The sequence below is a fragment of the Halichoeres trimaculatus genome, unplaced genomic scaffold, assembly GCF_033239565.1.
Source record: "Halichoeres trimaculatus isolate MK-OKI-2021-1 unplaced genomic scaffold, fHalTri1.1 fHalTri1_scaffold_11, whole genome shotgun sequence".
Classification (NCBI taxonomy): Eukaryota; Metazoa; Chordata; class Actinopteri; order Labriformes; family Labridae; genus Halichoeres; species Halichoeres trimaculatus.
The window spans coordinates 15,270,911-15,288,054 of NW_027437189.1; the positions used below are offsets into that span (position 1 = coordinate 15,270,911).

Consider the following 17,144-nt stretch of genomic DNA (forward strand, 5'->3'; position numbering starts at 1 on the left):
TGTCTTAATGTGGTGGTTGTTGTAAAAACAGCACATACAAACATAGGTATTTACAATGGTTTATTACAAAATTGAAATGTCTTAAAATCTTAAATGCATTATTCCTGAATGTAACAAAAAGTTTCCAATAGGGTAAACGATAAAAGAAATATAACAACAGATCAGTGGTGTCCTGCTCCTACATAGTGACAAATACAGTCATAGTCCAAAGTGAAGACTTTCTCCTCGTATCGGTCGAGCTGCACCATTGCTCTGCACTTGTTCTTATCCCGTTGTAAGATTCGGCCGACCTGAATGGAAAAATGTAAGAACTGCTGTTAGAAATGATACAAACATGAGGCTTTATGATGCAGGTAAGATGATGGTGTCTTACTTGTCCTCTTTGCTCGCCCAGTACAACCATTATGGAGTCATTTTCACTTTTGGGAACGATGGTTTCCAGCATGTCCTGCTTCACATCTGAAACAGAGAAAGAATCAACAAGTTTATTGAAAAAGGCTTTTTTTAAGGAACTCTCAGTGGAACAAAGTTACCTATTTACTATTGGTTCAGGGCATACGAAGATTTACTAATTTATCCGTCAGCTGAGCTTGAAGATGTATTTAAAAGAAAAGAAAACTACCCTGAGAGTGACATTCTTTATGCTAACTCTATAACTGGAGTAGAGTATATAAGAAATCTAAAAGTCTGCAGTGGGAGCTACTTCCACTAAGTTGCAAACAAAAGCTGTAAAACTAATTCATACTAATGCTTTCTTAATGGTTTACAGCAACAATTAAATATCTCTGCGTTTTGAATTACTCAGAAAGCAAAGAAACCTTAAGTTATGTTTTCAGTTTTTGTCTTTTGAATATTTTTTCTTTCACAGTCAAACGTTAAAAAAGTTGATCAAAAATAAGAAAAAATACAAGTTTTGTTGGGTCTCTCAATGAGAGCAAATGAGACCCTTTTATTTAGCTTTAAAACAAGGTGGTGGTGGTAAAGCTTCTGTTGCTAAACCATTCAGTATCTGAACATCTCATTTCTTTGACGAGCACAAAACAAAAAAGTCTATCTGGGTTTGTTTCTTTCCAACAGCCAGTCAAAGCAAAGATAACCAGCAAAGCCAAAGAAAGCCATGGGACCAGTGTCAGTTTCTTCGTATTCAGCAAAAAAATATTCCTGAAATGTTCCTGTCAGAAACTCTTGAAAAGAAATAAAGCATTTCTGGTTTGTTTAAAACAATAAAGGGGCTTTCTTTGTGTTTTGTTTTTGGTTGGTTCCTTTCAAGTGCAAACAAAAAAGCTGTACACAGGGAGGCAGATTTTCGTGCAATTACTGCAAGACAAATTACACCTTGCCTCTTAGTTTTACCACCCCAGTGACTTGCGTGTATTATGTAAGCTCACAGGCACAGTTCCAACACATATTGTTCACATTCGTTCTACAACCCTGATAAGGAATTAAAAACACCAGAGAGAGTGAGATGACGCTCATGACTCACCGTCTAGCAGTCTTCCCTCTTCAGTTCGACACACACATGTTGTTGGTGTTAGGACGTCCTCCACACGCATCTAAACGAAAACAAGCTTCAACTTAACAGCTGTGACTTTTCAAATTCTGCAGCTTAAGATATGCTGCAGTATTCTACAGCTAACTGCTCTTATTTGAGCGATTAGAGTGAAATTAATCCCAAAATAAATAAGCAGATTTAATTTCAGGCCAATGAAATGTAGATGCACAAGTAAGGGGATTAAAAATGTGCTGGGTATTATCGAATTCTCTCACATTTAGTGGATCTTGAACAACTCTACTAAGCTGATACATGAAAAGGGATGCTTTAAGAATAATCTTTTGTAGGCAGGGCATCATTACCTTTGAGTTGTAGTATCTGCCCCCTTTGAAAGATTTGTCTATGAAGCGAACTTTTAAGTCTCTCTGCAGCCAGGAGGGAGGAGCCGGCGGTCGTCTCGCTTCTTTCACTGGAGGTTTTTCTCTATGGCAGACACAGAAACAATGAAGCAGTCAAAGAAAATACTGACAGATAACAACAGAAAGATAAATCATAGAAAATGTAAGTGTAAATACTTGACAGTAAAAATATAATTTGTCGTTTAATATTTTTCTCGAATAGTACCTGTCTTGACTTGATTCCCTGTGTTTCCTTTTTCTTTCATCTTTTCTGTCGTCTCTCTCTGAAGATTTGTGTTTCACCTCGTTGCCGTTAGCCTTCCTTTCTTTCTCCCCTCGTCTCTGTTGATCCCTATCTCGCTCTTTCTCCTTTTCTTTCTCTTTTTCCTTGTCTTTGTGGGCTTTACTCAGGCGACCTGGTAGATGGAAAAAAAAGCATGATATTAATTATTTTTAATTAAAATGTGGAAAAACCAGGCTTATTCAGATCCTTTCAATGAAAAGTTTAGACATTAAACCGATCTGACAACTCTGACATCACAGAAATTGAATACAACAGGCTTATTAACTCACTGGCTGAGGCATCGATTCAATTGCAGCCATTTACTGCGTCTATAGAGATAAATTGTGTTTTTTAGCGGGGGGAGGCAGGGTCTGGCAGAGCTTGCCAATCAAAATCATGCTCATAAGCTACTGTGGGTGAGAGCGTTGCACTCTTTGGATGAGAGATCTGCAAGGATATGAGGAGAAGATGTGAGATGACGGAGGCATAGCAAGACGCTGCAAGTCAGAAAAGTCCAGGCAGCTCACGACCCAACTGAGGATGTGTCACAGTAGTTCAGAGAGAAAGAGCGGCGGGATCATGAGGAAACACGACAGAGGAATATCTTTTCTTTTTTTTTTGGATCAAAAACAGGAAGGGAGACATGAAAGAGGAGCGTTCACTCTTCTTAGGTAGTTTTGGTGTTAACATATTAAAAAAAAACAATATTATTTGGGTCTTGAAAGATCATTTAAAATGCTCTGAAAATGGCTGGCGGCCAATGAGTTTACAGGCAAAAATGGGGGAAAAAAAATCTTTGGCATTGAAGATCACAGTTTTGTTTGTATCCAGAGGCCTGTAGTACGATGCTGGACTCCTCTCCTCCATGATGAAGTGGGATGCTCTGCAGGGCTTCCTCCATGTTTGTGATTGGTCAGATGCAGTAAAGGCCACCCCTTTTGTGTGAGCACGCACTAATCAAGGCTGGAAAACTCTGAGTTTACTGACTGAATTGGTATCCAGCTCCATATTACCGCTAATCAGGGGATGTGCAAATGTCCGATTATATCAATCCAAGTTACAGAGAGAGACCCAGGATATGTTAATCCCACTTCGTAGTACAGGCCCCTGATCTGTTTCCTGAAACTTTTCAGCTTTATCTCTCCAGCTACTCACTGAGATCTTTGCTGTATTTCTCATATTCTTTGCGCCCAACCAGTTTCACAGCATACTGGCTGACTGTCACCGTCTTGTTGCCAATGGCCAGCTTCACCATCACTCGAGCGTTGTCTGGATCGACTCCTTCGATCTGCAACACCGAAATAAAAAAAGGAGTTACTCTGAAAACAAAATCAAACTGAGAAATGCTCACATTTCAGCTGGTATCATGAGATGACTTCATGTCAAAATCTAACCTTGCCATACAGGTCTTTATGTGCCCCTGATGTCACCAGAACACAGCCACCTGGACCCATCACAAGCTCCTCCTCCTTCCCTCGCTCCTCACCCGGTTTTGGTGGACGCTGATTTCGGCTGGGCTCCAGGTCCTTTATCGCTGAGCGATCAGCACCAAGACCCAAACCTTTGGGACGAAGCTGGTGTTCGATCGGCTTCACGTGTCTGCAGCAGACAGAGAAGAAAAGCATTAAATCAATAAACACAGATGTGTAGGATGTAAAGAAAGTGGTTGCAGCTGAGGACAAGCATCCTTTATTGAAAATCAGGCTGTTAGAGTCAATTAGAGCTAAAATATAACTGATCTTACAAACTGGTTCTCGTCAAAAGACACAATAACATTATCAGTGTTTTTACAAAAGTGGTCTAATGTATGACGGCAAGTTACTGCATAACGTGGTCAGAGTCTACACACCTAATCATTTCAAATTAATACATTTTAAACATTAATTTAAGAGCTGCAGACATCAGGTACTGTGATTTGATATCAAGTTAAGAATTGTCCACAGAATAAAACATCCAAGAAGTTACGAAAAATACCCATAGCACATTTTAAGAGCTCATCTTTCTCATATTTCTTGATTCAATTATTATTATTTTTTAATCTGAAGGTTGAACTAAGAAGTTTTTATAAACCCAACTGCATGAAAATTTTGATTTTTTTTTTCATTTGGAAATTAAACACCACAGTGATGTAAACTACAGTGGGGTTCAGGTTTTTACTTACTGTTTAAAGGTGCGTCCAATGCCTTCCTCTTTGTTCCAGCCCATCCCTTTAAGCATAGCAAGTCCATAAGCCTCCACAGGAACATTCTCATAATCTGCCTCTGTTGACTGATAAACACAAAAAATAATATTGTCTCTCAGAAAAATAACAAACAGACGCTTGACTAAGGAAATAAAAAATCCACAGTGTTCATCAACAAAATCCAGTTGGGGCTAAATGAGGCGCTTGTGTAATCTTTGACCTCTGGAACTGGAGGCGATGGACAGAGCAGCAGTTTATGATGCCGGTCTTACTCAGCCTTTTGGCTCTAGGCTGTCAGACTCATCCCAAGCTGACTAAAGTCACCAGGCAGCAGCCACAGAGACCTTCATAGAGCAGTGGCCCTGCTCATATCTGTCTCTGCTGAAGGCTTTCCTCTGAGGGAAGCTGGGAGCAGAGGAGAGCGCACTGGAATGAGCTCAGGGCGCACTGAGCCAGTTGCCCGTGACTCTCCTGCTCTGACAGACACATCTACTGTGACTGAGAGCAGATATGTGATGACAGTGACAGGGATGAGGCATTCGATGAAAAGGAACAGAAAAGTGGTCTGATTGGTTGCCTGCATATCTCTGGGGAGAATGTTGACGCCTGTCTGCCACCATAACCTTTCTTTATTGTAAACACACGCATGCGCACTTCTGAGAATACACACATGGGTATTTTTCTGCCAGTTGACCGTCAGCACTTTCACACACTCAAATTTCAAACTGAGTCAAAGTAGCCGGTCTACTGGACATTCTGTAGAGTCAGGCCTTTTTACAGGCTCACTGTAATGCATCTCTGGCAGATTGTATCATAATGTTCATGTCTGGAACCATTCAAGAAATAAACTTGTGTCAATCCTGAAATCCATGTCCTCATCAAAAAACATCTCACAAACATCAGTGCTACTAAGCAGTACAGTCAAGGCCACTGACACTACAACGCCTCAAAGATTAAAAAAATTAAAGGAATTTTCATGAAGAAACAGTGGAGTAAAATTACTATATTAGCGAACACCCCTTGGAAAACAAACAGGAGACAATATGAGAAATAACCTGAATTTGGACTCTGTTTTGACCTCTTGTGTCTTAAAACTGTTGTCCGGTGCTTTATCTACCCTTTCTGGTCAAGGAGAAGGAGACAGTGATTAGTTTAATCTTCTTTAAATCACTGTGATGTTTGGTGTTACATTTCATGGCTTGATTGCCAAGATCACCAAACAAACAAAAGTGCTAAATTTTAAAAAGAGAGAGACACTGGACAAATCCTGAGTTTTCCACATGGACAAAATATTTCTGACAAAATGATCAAAGATTAAAAAGTATAAGTCTAAAACCTTTTCAGTGATCACAAAATAAAAACTTGTTGAATAAGAGTGCATCAAGTTAAATCAATAAAACCCTCTCTATCATGTATATCTCTTACATTTCCTCGCCTCTGCTTTAGATAAAAGACTTTGTCATTCACTTGTTTGAACTACTCACGGATTCAGGTCGTAGGTCCACCTTTACTTTGTCCCCATCCTCATAGCCGTCTGGCACTTGGTTTTGCATCAATAAAGGGATGCTGAGGTTCAGGAGCCTGTCAGACTGAGGCCCATTCTGCCACTCCTCCAGCTGCCTCCTTGAGTCTGCAGGCATGAATTAGAGGTACAGCATAAGCTAAGTATGACAGCGGATAACGGCTCCCTAATTTCTAATTTCTCTTGCTTGAAGAACAAACATACCTTCAATAAGTTCTTTGACAGCCTGTGAATCCACAGAGTCCTGTTCCTGGGCTGTGTTTTGTGATCTGCCTCCATTTCCCTCCCTTTCGCCTGTTTTCTCATGTTTGTACCAGCGGTTCTTCTGTATCAGGGGGATGATGAGCTCTTTGGGCTTCTCTGATGGTTTTGTACTGTGGGACAGAATATGGTCAGCAAGCTAGCCGGCAAGACCGTGCCGGACATCGTTTACTACCTTTATTTAATACGGCTCACTCAACAATATCTACGTAAACAATGCGTTCACTTCAAACAAACTTAGTTATGTTAATGATTTAATTGCCGGCTAGTGAGCTTTGATAAAATTGAAACGTAACTGTTACGCCAGTGCTAGTTAGCATTAGCATACCAAGCCTACCTTTGCAATTCATTTCGGTCAATTCCAGTCAAATAATCCCTTTCTTCATTCTTTACCGCAGTTTCCCCTGTCGGGTGTTTAAACTTGCTGACTGTTTTTGTAAAACCAAAAGACACAGCCGTGGCTTTTCTCTCTCCCTGGTCCGCAGAAGCTACCGGAGTGGAAACACCTGTATCGTCCGTAAGCGACGCCATTATTGTTTGTAGCTGAGCAGATGTAAGAGCAAGGTATTCTGGTTGTTGTAGTTTTTTGCTGTATTAATTGTCAAGTTTAAGCCCCTTTGAGATACCACAATTCCCATCATGCATTAGAAATAATGGTAAAACCACCGGTAAACTCTACAGGGATTTGTCGTGGACTGTATGGGATTTGTTAATTTTTTGTATTTTCATTTTAATTTCTGTTGCGATTCCACAACTAAAAATATCATTTAAAACTCAAAGGTGTAAACATAGAATAATGGCAAAGATATACAAAATAAATGTTTTATAGAAGAGACTATGCCTAAAAACTATTTAAAGGTTGAAAGCAAACTAAAGTAGTTTAAATACATAAAATAAAATGGCAAGGGCACATCAAATGAAATACAAAATTTTGAGTGTAGTTTAAATTCCTGAGAGAACATTAATTGAAATTAAATAACGGTAATATATTCAATCCGATATTGGAAATTTTTATAATCATTTTGCCGTTGGTGTGTATGACATGCAATATAAAACTATTTTCCCCCATTAAAAATAATTTAAGATTAGTTAACTTAACTCAACTCGCACCTTTCACCTCCACATTTCTTATTTATTACCGTTATTAAATGTCACTCGTTAACCAAACACAATACGTTTCCTTTAATAAACTTGATCAGCGAATTGGTTCTCACGCCTTTAAATCCAGGTTGTAACTCGTAAGCGAAAAGTGATGCTGCTGATGCAGGTACAGGCTGGGAATAATAAGGGGCGGTACTTTTAACTCTTTTATTCCCTCCCCTTCGTGCTCCTTAACTTCTCAAGATAACCTTCCCATGTGCCTTGTGTCGCCGTTTCTTTCATCTCAAAGTGCCTTCTGGAGGCCAGAACCTCAACCTGAGCACACTTTCTCGTGGATACCCCGGGATTCATTCAATCTAATCTGATCTAATCTTCGGCAATAGACGCTCCGTGCCTTGATTGCACTGCGACTGCAGTTCAATGGCACCTCTGCTCGGACACACAGACGTTATCGACGTTTGTCTCTTTGCTTAATTGTTGCGCTGCAATAATCCAACAAATAAAAGCGTAATTAAGCAACCTCTGGTATCTATCCAGCGAGGGTTAGAAGGAGGGATCTGACGCGGACATGAAGGTAAGAAACAAGTCCAGCACTTATTCTTCAATATGCAAATACTTAATACTCCATTCAAGTTAAACGGGATGTTGTGTCTGATGTTTATCCGACGCGTTGTTTGCCTTTAGCAGTGCAGCAGCTGCTAAATTTGAAAGCGTCCAGTGCCAGATTTGCCTGATAGTGTGTCTGTGTGTGCATGTGTGGACGCGAGTGTGTGTATTATTCCCTCTCTCTCCTCTCCCCTCTCACTCTCTCTCTACAAGATCCCACAGCTCTGAGAGCATCACTGTCCAAATATCCCGTCAGCCGAGCGCATCGCCTCTCTTTGACTTTCTCTGGGATACGATACATTCTCACCCTGCTTTTGACATCACACACCAAGCTGCTCATTTGTATTTTTTTTCAATCGAGCAATATTGTATTAATTCAAGTGCATGCTTAGTGTTTAACCTCAGCCGGGTCAATGTATATAGACGCGTTCAAACGGATCCTCTTTGAAAGGCTAAACTGCTTGAAGAGGATGTGTGTGTGTCAGCGCCAGGGCAGGTCAGTATTTCCCTAAATACGAGAAATTTGAGATTCTGTTGTGTGTAATCCAAGTGTGTGTGTGTGTGTGTGTGTGTGTGTGTGTGTGTGTGTGTGTGTGTGTGTGTGTGTGTGTGTGTGTGTGTGTGTGTGTGTAAACTACTCATCCAGTGTGTGAGAGTGATGATGGTGGCAGATTTTAGGGATAAGTGTCGTTTTGACAGTTGAAGTTTACCTTTGCTAACAGCAGGTGGTCATGCATGTGCTTGTGAGGGTGTGTATAATCCAGTGAGCTACTTCTCAGGTTTGAAAAGTTTGTTATCATTTTTTATTATTAAATCAAGGATGTAATTTTTACCCTTTTTTGTCTCCTGCTGGAAACAGGTAGCACATGTTCTTTGCACTGGTACCCATGTTGCCATAATGAAGGCAACTCCGACATGTAAAATGCACATAGTAATTCCCATCAAGGACCAGGTGTGTGTGCATGTCTAGAGTGTACGCGAGAGTGACACAGCTCTGTGCATGTGTTTCTCAGTGTGCACCTGTTTGTTTAGGGCGTGTCCCTGTTTTAAAGTGATGGATGTGTGACCCTGACTTAATGGTGTGCGTTACTCTGGTTTTTGAGAGCAGTCAAGGTTATGCTGTTATTATTATGAATCATTAATTTGTTGGAAGGAGGAGAAGCAGAGACATGTGGTGTGTTTGAGTGTCCACACATGCTCACATGCTCTCTAGACCTCACAGTTTTTCTCCTCTATCTCATCACGTATGGGCCCCAGCAGCTCCTGATTTGCACTTACACTAAAAAAACACATTTATTCTGGGTTTGTCGTCCCCTCATATCAATTCTCTGCTCAAGTTTGAACTGACAGTAAGTGGAAATACATGTCTGCGTTCTAACATGACTCTACTCAGAGTGGGGGATGAAGCAAGCAAGGTGTATTTCTCCTCTGTAATAGTAATGCACGTCAGCTGGGACTACTTGATTGTCTAATTATGTACCTCCTGTGTCCTTCGGCATCATGCATATTCATGCTGCTTTTTTAAGGTGTGGTGAAAACAAAGTGTGCACATGTGTGTGGTCCATGTGGTGTGTGTGTGTCTGTGTGGACTCTGTTGTGTGATATGCATGTGTGTGTGTATGCGTGGAAGTTTACCCTTGACAGGGCAGGGCTACGCAGGCACATTCTCCCATCTGTGGTCCAAACCTTTGCTCCCAGCCACTGCATTTGGATTCTGCAGTTGTATCCTGCTCTATTCTTAGTCCTCAACAGTTCATGTGGAGTCTGATGTGAAATTTTAACAACAACAACAACAAAACTACCACGCTGGAGCTGTGCTAGACTCATTTCATTACTAGAACACTCATCACAAATGACTCAAACTTATCACAGCTTAAATTAGCATCATTGAGACACTCGTCATTTAGCTGATCTAATGGCCTAATATTTCAGCCCGCCCAAACTTTGACTTGTGTCTTCTAAGAAACAATAGCCTTTAAATCAGTATCATATTGTATGGGTGTCACTTTAAACTAATAGTCCAAAGCAAAAAGAAAAAGAATGTTTTTGAGATAGATGATCATGAAGAGAAAACTGTGCAATGCTAGTGGAGAATGTGACATTCACCAAATTTGGCGGAATATCAGCAACTAAAATATTCCTGTCCCACAGTATTTGACTGTAAATGTTATGTAAGCTAAGATAATCAAAATGCTGGGAAGAAAGACACAGAAAAAGCAGTTTAATATTGAAAACCAGGGTTTCTTCAGACACCAGAAGGGCTGCTAGCCAAGCTGGAGCAAGCAAAATCTTAGAAATTGAGATTTCCTATTGCACATAATTAGACTGTATTTATGTGACTGGGAGCAAAGATAATGGAGGATACAAGAAAACCCCAAATATCTGTTAATTTTTAAATAAGTGTTTTTAAGCAGAAGTTAAGGTACTTGGTGCTAAACTGTGGCTGTTAGCTTGCATCATATAAGCCTGATTTTGGAAGCTCTGCTTCTTTTGTAGTTTGCATCCCTTTAGTGGTCAGAGTCAGGCAATATGTATTTAATTTACACAGACTCAGAGGTGTACACCTGTTGAAAATCATGATTCATTTGTTCTTCTTATGGTATTGGAGTGGTAGCCTGTTCTTTATCCGCCAACAGCCAAGTGCACTGTTAAAAGTTGCTACAACATATTATGATATAAAAGATATATAACAGGAAATGTGTCAACTTGGGTGTTACACTGCAACATTTTGTATCCTTTACTGGTTCACAAAATCATGTCATTAGAACAGTTACCATTAGAAAACGGAAAATAACAAGTTTTAGGTAAGTGATCACGAGTAGACAAGAGTAAACAAAAAGTGTGCTTTGCAAGTGGTAAAACTAACTCCCCCAAAGCTAGCAAATTATTAGCAACTAAAGGTTTCGGTTTACAAATTATTTGGTATTTTGATTCAAATCAGGCAAATAAAATATTTTTTAGAAAGCAAGAGAGAGCAGTTTGATCAGAAAAAATTAGGGTAGACATCAGGAGGGGCCTCTGGGGCTAACATTAGCTTGTGGTAGCTTGCCTTAATTCAAGGTTCCCAGCATCAAGTTGTTAATGTTCTTTGTGTGTTCTGAGTCAGGTGATGGAAACATCATCTTCATATAAGCGCAGTAAAGTACAGCTATTGAAAATTAAGTACATGTATACTTTTGTTATCACAGTGGTAGTGCAGGAGAAGTCTGACTGTTATACAATACTGTTACAAATCTAGTACTTAAGGTTAGGGTTGGTATTTTTGGAGAAAAAATAGTAACAAAACATTAAATTTTGATTGAAGTGTCTCTGCTATGGACTGAATAAAACACGGATATAGTCTTAACAATGTCACAACTGGTTTCTAAAGTAGAGTTTTTAGGCCTATCAAGGGTAGCTGACATATTGTAGCTGCAAATTTATCCTCTTTATAATAGATACACTGTATAAACAAGTCCACCGTGGCTCTATTTATGCAGAACTTTTTTATCTGCATTCTGATGTTTTTTTACTAAAAAAAAAAAAACTTCACACCCACAGTTACAGGTACAGTTTCAGTGGATAGAAAAATTAGCAATTCAAATCAAAAACATTTCTTGGATCAGACTCCAAGCAGGTTAAATTTTGCAGTAAGAATGGGCGCTTTACAATGGGTGTGTATCTACCTTCTGGGGCTTTTACAGCCAGCCCCAAGTGGGCACTTAAGGACCTGCATTGTTTTTAACTTCTGTTTCGGCTTTACTTTTTAAGACCAGAGGTTGCTGCTTGGTCTTTTTATATTATGTGTCCAGAGAAAAGCCTGTCCACTTTGGTTCAGCACTGTGATATTACTATTTTATGGATCGAAAACCTGTTGGATTAGTCTTTTTAAGTAATAGTTATTTTAAACTTTTGTTATGTTTAAATCTTTGCTCACGAGGCTGAGTCCACAAACAGGATACAACATATATGGCCTTGCTCACACACTATCACAATATTGAGTTATCAACCCCTGGACCGTGATACACATTGGTATTGCCTTTTTCTTGCCAATACTTGCCATTGGGCCTGTATGCACTGAGATTCAATTTGGAAAGGATAAGCCTCAGTTAAGTGGTTAGACTCTGACTGAGGTAGCGAATCAATAACTAATCAATGATAGTGTGAGGAGTTACAATTTACACTCTGCCATATTTGAAATGTCAAGACGGCAATGAATCCATGTATCCTTGAGTCAGATGTGAGTTGGACAACTGGGATCAATATCAGGTGGTGAGACAGGCAGGCAGGAGCAGGCGAGGGTCACCTTCACCCATCCCTACTGAATCAGCAGTATCTCTCTTACACACACACACACGACCACACAACCACACACACACAAACACAAAGTCCTGCTCAGGTTACCAAGCTGCGACCTCACAAAAATGCTCATTATAGTGAACTGAACCTCCCCCCTTTCCCTTATGAATAATACATTTTGTTATTACTATTTCTGCTATTTTTTTTATAAGGTTACCACACCCATCTCTGTGCTCATACTCATGTTTTCTTCCTTTCTCCTTCAAGTCTGGCTCTGGCTCTATTTTCAGCATCATCGTCTGTACAATTTTACCTAATATCTTCCCTCTTTTTTCCATTTCCATCTCTCTTATCCGTCATCTCTGTTGAGACGCTGATCTGCTCTGTTTAATTAAACTGCTCCCTCCTCCAGATGAGGGTTCATCTCTGATCTCAGTGAGGAGTGTAATGCGTCCTGGCAGATTGAGTAAGATGACCTGTTGTTGCTGCAGCCGTAGAGTTCCTCAGAAGAGCAGTGTGTACACAACATATCCCTCTAATGCAACCCCCCTGCCTTGGCCTTGATCCTTTGACGTTTACAGATACAGCTTTCTGTACGAGAGGACATCACTAAGCTTGTGCTGTAATATCAGGTGTGTGTAAGGGTGTCACTTTAATTCTCAATACTCTTAATCTTACACTAAGTCAACATCAACACAGAGCTTTGGTATCAAACCATGCGCTGGAATAGATTGTGGATTTATCGATGGCGTGCAGTGAGGAATGACTTTTCTTCCCTGTGTTCTTATCAGCTTTTTCATGTATACTTTATAATGAGTGTAGTGTTTCCGTGCGTGTGTGATAGAGGGAGACATTTTGTGTTTTGCAACCCACAAGCATTTAATCTTTTATTTTTAAATCTGCCTCTGCTGTCTGTTTTGTGTCGAGCTCTCTCGTGCCCTAGATTTGGTAGCGAGTGAGCATCAGGGAGCTTTATTGCACCCCACGTTGCTCGCACAGTTTCAGTGTAAATATTCGCTAGAAGAGGTCAGGGCACGGATTTCAGATAAGACCCAGAGATCAGGCTGGGACAACGCTCCGTGCCTTTTTATTTTTGTTTGTCTGCCACTCCACAGCCTTTTTGAATGGATGATTTACGGGTCAGCAGTTATTTAAGATGCCTTTCTTGTCTCACCTCCAACACCACCCGTGAGAGGATGCAGAGAGATTAGGAGCAGTGTGCTTCAGTGCAGGTTACCGTGACATCCTGCAGGCTGCACTGAATGCTGTGTGTGCAGAAGTTTTGAAAACAAGACAAGATAAAGTCAATTTGTCACTCTGTTTTTCTTTATTAAAATGTCAGAAAAGAGATTAATCAGGCCAGTAAGATTGTTGTCATGCTGCTTTTATGTTTAAAGAGAGGATATTAGCCTATTTCCAGGCTTTTTATTGTCTTTCTGGAAGCTTTGTTAGCAGCTTTACATGATTTTGAGCTTCTTATTACCTCAGGTTGTTGCCTTTGAAAACCTTTTGTTCAGCCTCTGTCTGAAATTTTTAATTTCAGATTCTGTCTTTAATGCTCCCTCAGCACTCCTGGAACCCATGACTCCTGAAGTGTCCTCTACTGTTGCCACACTAGAAAGTCATAGTCATTGCGTTTGTCAGTGTTTTTCTGTTTGAAATGACAAATCATGAATTTGGCTGTAGGTTTAAAAATCTGGAAAAAGACAAAAAAAATCCATAGGAACGAAAAGCAAGATGTATCTGATTGGTTAGAGTTCTATACCCTTTCGAGGAAATTCATCAAGCAGTCATGTCCTGACGTGAGTAAATCATAAACGGATCCCACTGAATTTTCAGAAAGTGAGTATTTATGTTAATTTCTGGGGCTTTTTATGCCTTTAACTGGAGAGGACAGAACAGTGGACCAAGCAGGAAACAGAGAGAGAGTGGAGGGTGACATGCGGGAATGGTGCCACAGGTTAGATTCAAACCCGGTCCGCCCGCTCAAGGGCTTGTCCCATGGGGTGCACTACCCAGACCACCAAGCCGTACCGGATCCCCTCCATCTGTTTAATGCAGCCCCTAGTCTCAACCTGGGATTATTTGGACTCATTATTCCAACACACCTGTGCCCTTATTTTAAGTGACTCAAATGCGTCAACAGTTTTTAGAGTTAAAAAAAATACCCCTAGTAATTTGTTTAGTAACAACTTTAACTTAACTGTTCATTTCTTTTCAGTTTTTGAAGGTTTGCTGGAGGTCTGGCTATTACAGAGAGAACAAAACATTTGGAGGAATCAGCTGTCATATCGCAAAAACGTTAATTATTATGGAAATTCAAAAAAGGGGATGAATTTTGAAAGAACAGCAGGGAACCAACACAACTGATAAACTTGAACCTGGAAGGAATCAGTTGGGGTTTCTTTTCCAGTTTGCATCACTTACCTATTTTCATCATTATTCTGTCACCTGTAAACATGCATTATCCAAGCACATGCTCAGGAGATACTCTGACCTAACCTTGCTGACTCTTGTCTGGCTTATAAAGAACTTCAATTCTGTTTTAGTTGTTTATTCACTGAGTGTGTTTGCAGAGAGACAAACAAATGGATCTGTTTGGCAGTCTGGTCACATTGTGGCTGACAAAACACAGTCAGTCTGTCAATATGCTTTTGAGAAAGACAACTGCCCTGAACTTTGAGTCTGCCTGCATGAAATACCAAATACACTGACATAAACTCATGGAGCATTCTAGCTGAGCTAATTGAACAGGCTAATTTTATTATGGCAGATCTCATTTAGAGCGGAAACACAACATGGACAGCAGAGCGAGCATGGCTCAAACAAATCAAACCAACAGAAGCTTTCATAGGCGTAAAACTTGACTTTGCTGCTCAGGCGGCCTCAGAAAAGCTGTTCAGTGATGAGCACATTTGGAAAAAGATTGTCAGACTGAGCTGAAATGGAGCAACATCTCACTGCAAAAGCTGATTGTGTTTAAAAGTTTCTTATCTTTGGAAAGTTTCTCTCAAACTCCGGTCTGTGGTCAAAGCCGATTATGTCAGAGAGCGATCTACCAGCTGAGAGACGGCTTTGATGGGGATGAGGTCCGGCACCTAGATAGACATCAGGAGCACCGGGAGGATCACAAGAGCTGACAGTCACTGCTCTCCCCACAAAGTCTCAGTAATGTTACTGATACAGAGCGGATCTCTCAGAAATGGTGCTTTAGCTGCCAGAGTGAAAGTCATGTTACTGTTGAAGAAGTACTTTCTGTGTCCTCGGTTGAAAAACAATCTTCTAAGACATGATGCGTACCTACACCAGAGTGACTTTTTACCCACAGTTCAATTACTCATCTTAATTGATGTGTTTTGCTCACGCCCTGTTTTTCCTGAAGGTCTTTGAAGACGCTCTGCACCCCAATGTCAAGTGCTATTCCCTCATGTCCTTGAGTCGTTGCTTCAAGTTGACTTTGAATAATTGAGCTCCTCTGCAAAGCTCATCTCTGTAACTTTAATAAATGATCACCCCAGAGATCCAACCTGAAATAACTGCTAATTTGTCCTGTAATAAAGATATTTTGTTCCAGACTGCTAGCCGTAGGGATAAAATGGCCCCAGCTCTTTAAGACTAATCACTGGGAAGAATTAAAAGCACAGGACCTTAAATCTTATCATTATCACAGCTGCACTTGAGTGTTTAGTCTGAGTTAAAGCTTAAATCAGTTTCCCCTCTTTTAGAGAGAAAAAAGTAACTTTTATGGTTAATTAACTAAGAACAGTGAGCATTCTCTGAATAAAATAAGCATGTGTTTATGCAATTCAGAGCTAAAAGGCATATGTCAACCAGAAAACACGATGTGGCGCAGCTGTTTATGCCACACAGAGTCACAACAGCCCCAAGCTTTTGCTTTGTGCTTTACTCAAAAATGGTGAAGAAACAAAAAAAAATGTCCAAGAATAGCTCGGAAGTCAAGTGTGCGTGTGTTTTGCCATTGACAGATTGCTGTGGTTTGAAATTACACTGAAAGGCCGTGGTAGGAGGCTTTAGAGATTCTGAACGCGTCTCTGGTGGAGGGGAGAAGTCAGTGAAACAGGATCTGTGTCGGTCAGCTCTTTCCTGACCTAAAGGTCAGAAATCTCAATTGAGCATTCTTTTTATAGGCTTAGATATCCTTGAATCCATATAGTGTGTCCTCTAACGTGGATATATCAGTTTTATTCTAGGCTCTATAATTCATCTGGAATAGTACACATGCTTTTTCACACATGGCTTTGTGGATTTTTAAGTGGGCCACCGTTTGGTCCAAACTGTTTGAATGGACATTCACAGCTCCCACGCTGCAAACCTTCCTGTTTTCTACTAATTTTCCTCTTTTACCTCCCTGATTCTGTTTTTACATGTTACTTGTTACATAACAACTGTGTAGATGACAGTTATTATTACACATCATGTATCATTAAAAAAAAAAATAATCCATGGGAAACCAGCCAATGTGAATTTTAACTTATTTGGGCGTTCAACATCCAACACAGTTATTGCTGAATGTTCCTTGTATGCAAAGAATATATTTGTATTAGCTAGCATGTATTCATGATATCACAACTGTGATGGCATAGCTCTAAATACGTACACGAAAACACTTCTAAATATGTGAACAAACTAAATACTAAAGAACTATTCTGTTATATTCTGGTTGTTTTTTAGATTGCCTGAATTTCTTTCTACTGCCATCACCAGGTAACAATTCTGATTTGGCCAGCGCTTTAAGGGTTTGAAACTTTTAAAATCATGCATTAAGATTTGTATTTGCAGTGTTAGCATGTTGACAATTAACAAGCTAAACATAATGTTTGTGCTACTGATTTGGCTGTAGATTTGTGTCTGTGATACTAATTAAATAAATAAATTAAATTAAAATTAATGTGGTTGTCAAACAACAAACTGCAATATTAGTTCACGACCTTCCCCTGATATGAAGTACGAAATATGTGTGGGCTAATGTGGGTTAAGCATATCTCGCATGCTAAATAAAT

The 17,144-nt window shown here is 40.0% G+C and overlaps 2 protein-coding genes across 3 annotated transcripts in view; one reads left to right on the forward strand and one right to left on the reverse strand.

Moving 5' to 3' along the window:
• Positions 1 to 47: 47 nt before the first annotated feature.
• Positions 48 to 6,707, reverse strand: gpkow (G patch domain and KOW motifs). Its single transcript, XM_074682154.1, has 11 exons — positions 6,476 to 6,707; positions 6,082 to 6,251; positions 5,840 to 5,985; positions 4,335 to 4,441; positions 3,568 to 3,772; positions 3,329 to 3,461; positions 2,117 to 2,306; positions 1,855 to 1,975; positions 1,484 to 1,553; positions 374 to 459; positions 48 to 290 (listed from the first exon to the last, which is right to left on the reverse strand). Exons 1-11 carry the CDS (start codon positions 6,667 to 6,669, stop codon positions 162 to 164), a joined length of 1,551 nt encoding a protein of 516 aa, XP_074538255.1. The 5' UTR covers positions 6,670 to 6,707; the 3' UTR covers positions 48 to 161.
• A 783-nt stretch (positions 6,708 to 7,490) lies between these two features.
• The window catches only part of magixb (MAGI family member, X-linked b), a 58,541-nt gene continuing 48,887 nt past the window's right edge, over positions 7,491 to 17,144 (forward strand). Inside the window, exon 1 of one of the 2 annotated variants that reach the window (XM_074682153.1) lies at positions 7,491 to 7,813. Coding sequence is in view for 1 of the 2 variants with exons in the window: in XM_074682152.1 (XP_074538253.1) it covers positions 8,259 to 8,341 (83 nt within the window). In the remaining variant the exon portion in view is untranslated. Of the gene's footprint in view, positions 7,814 to 8,097; positions 8,342 to 17,144 lie in introns of those variants that run through there. The other variant, XM_074682152.1, reaches the window with a different exon arrangement.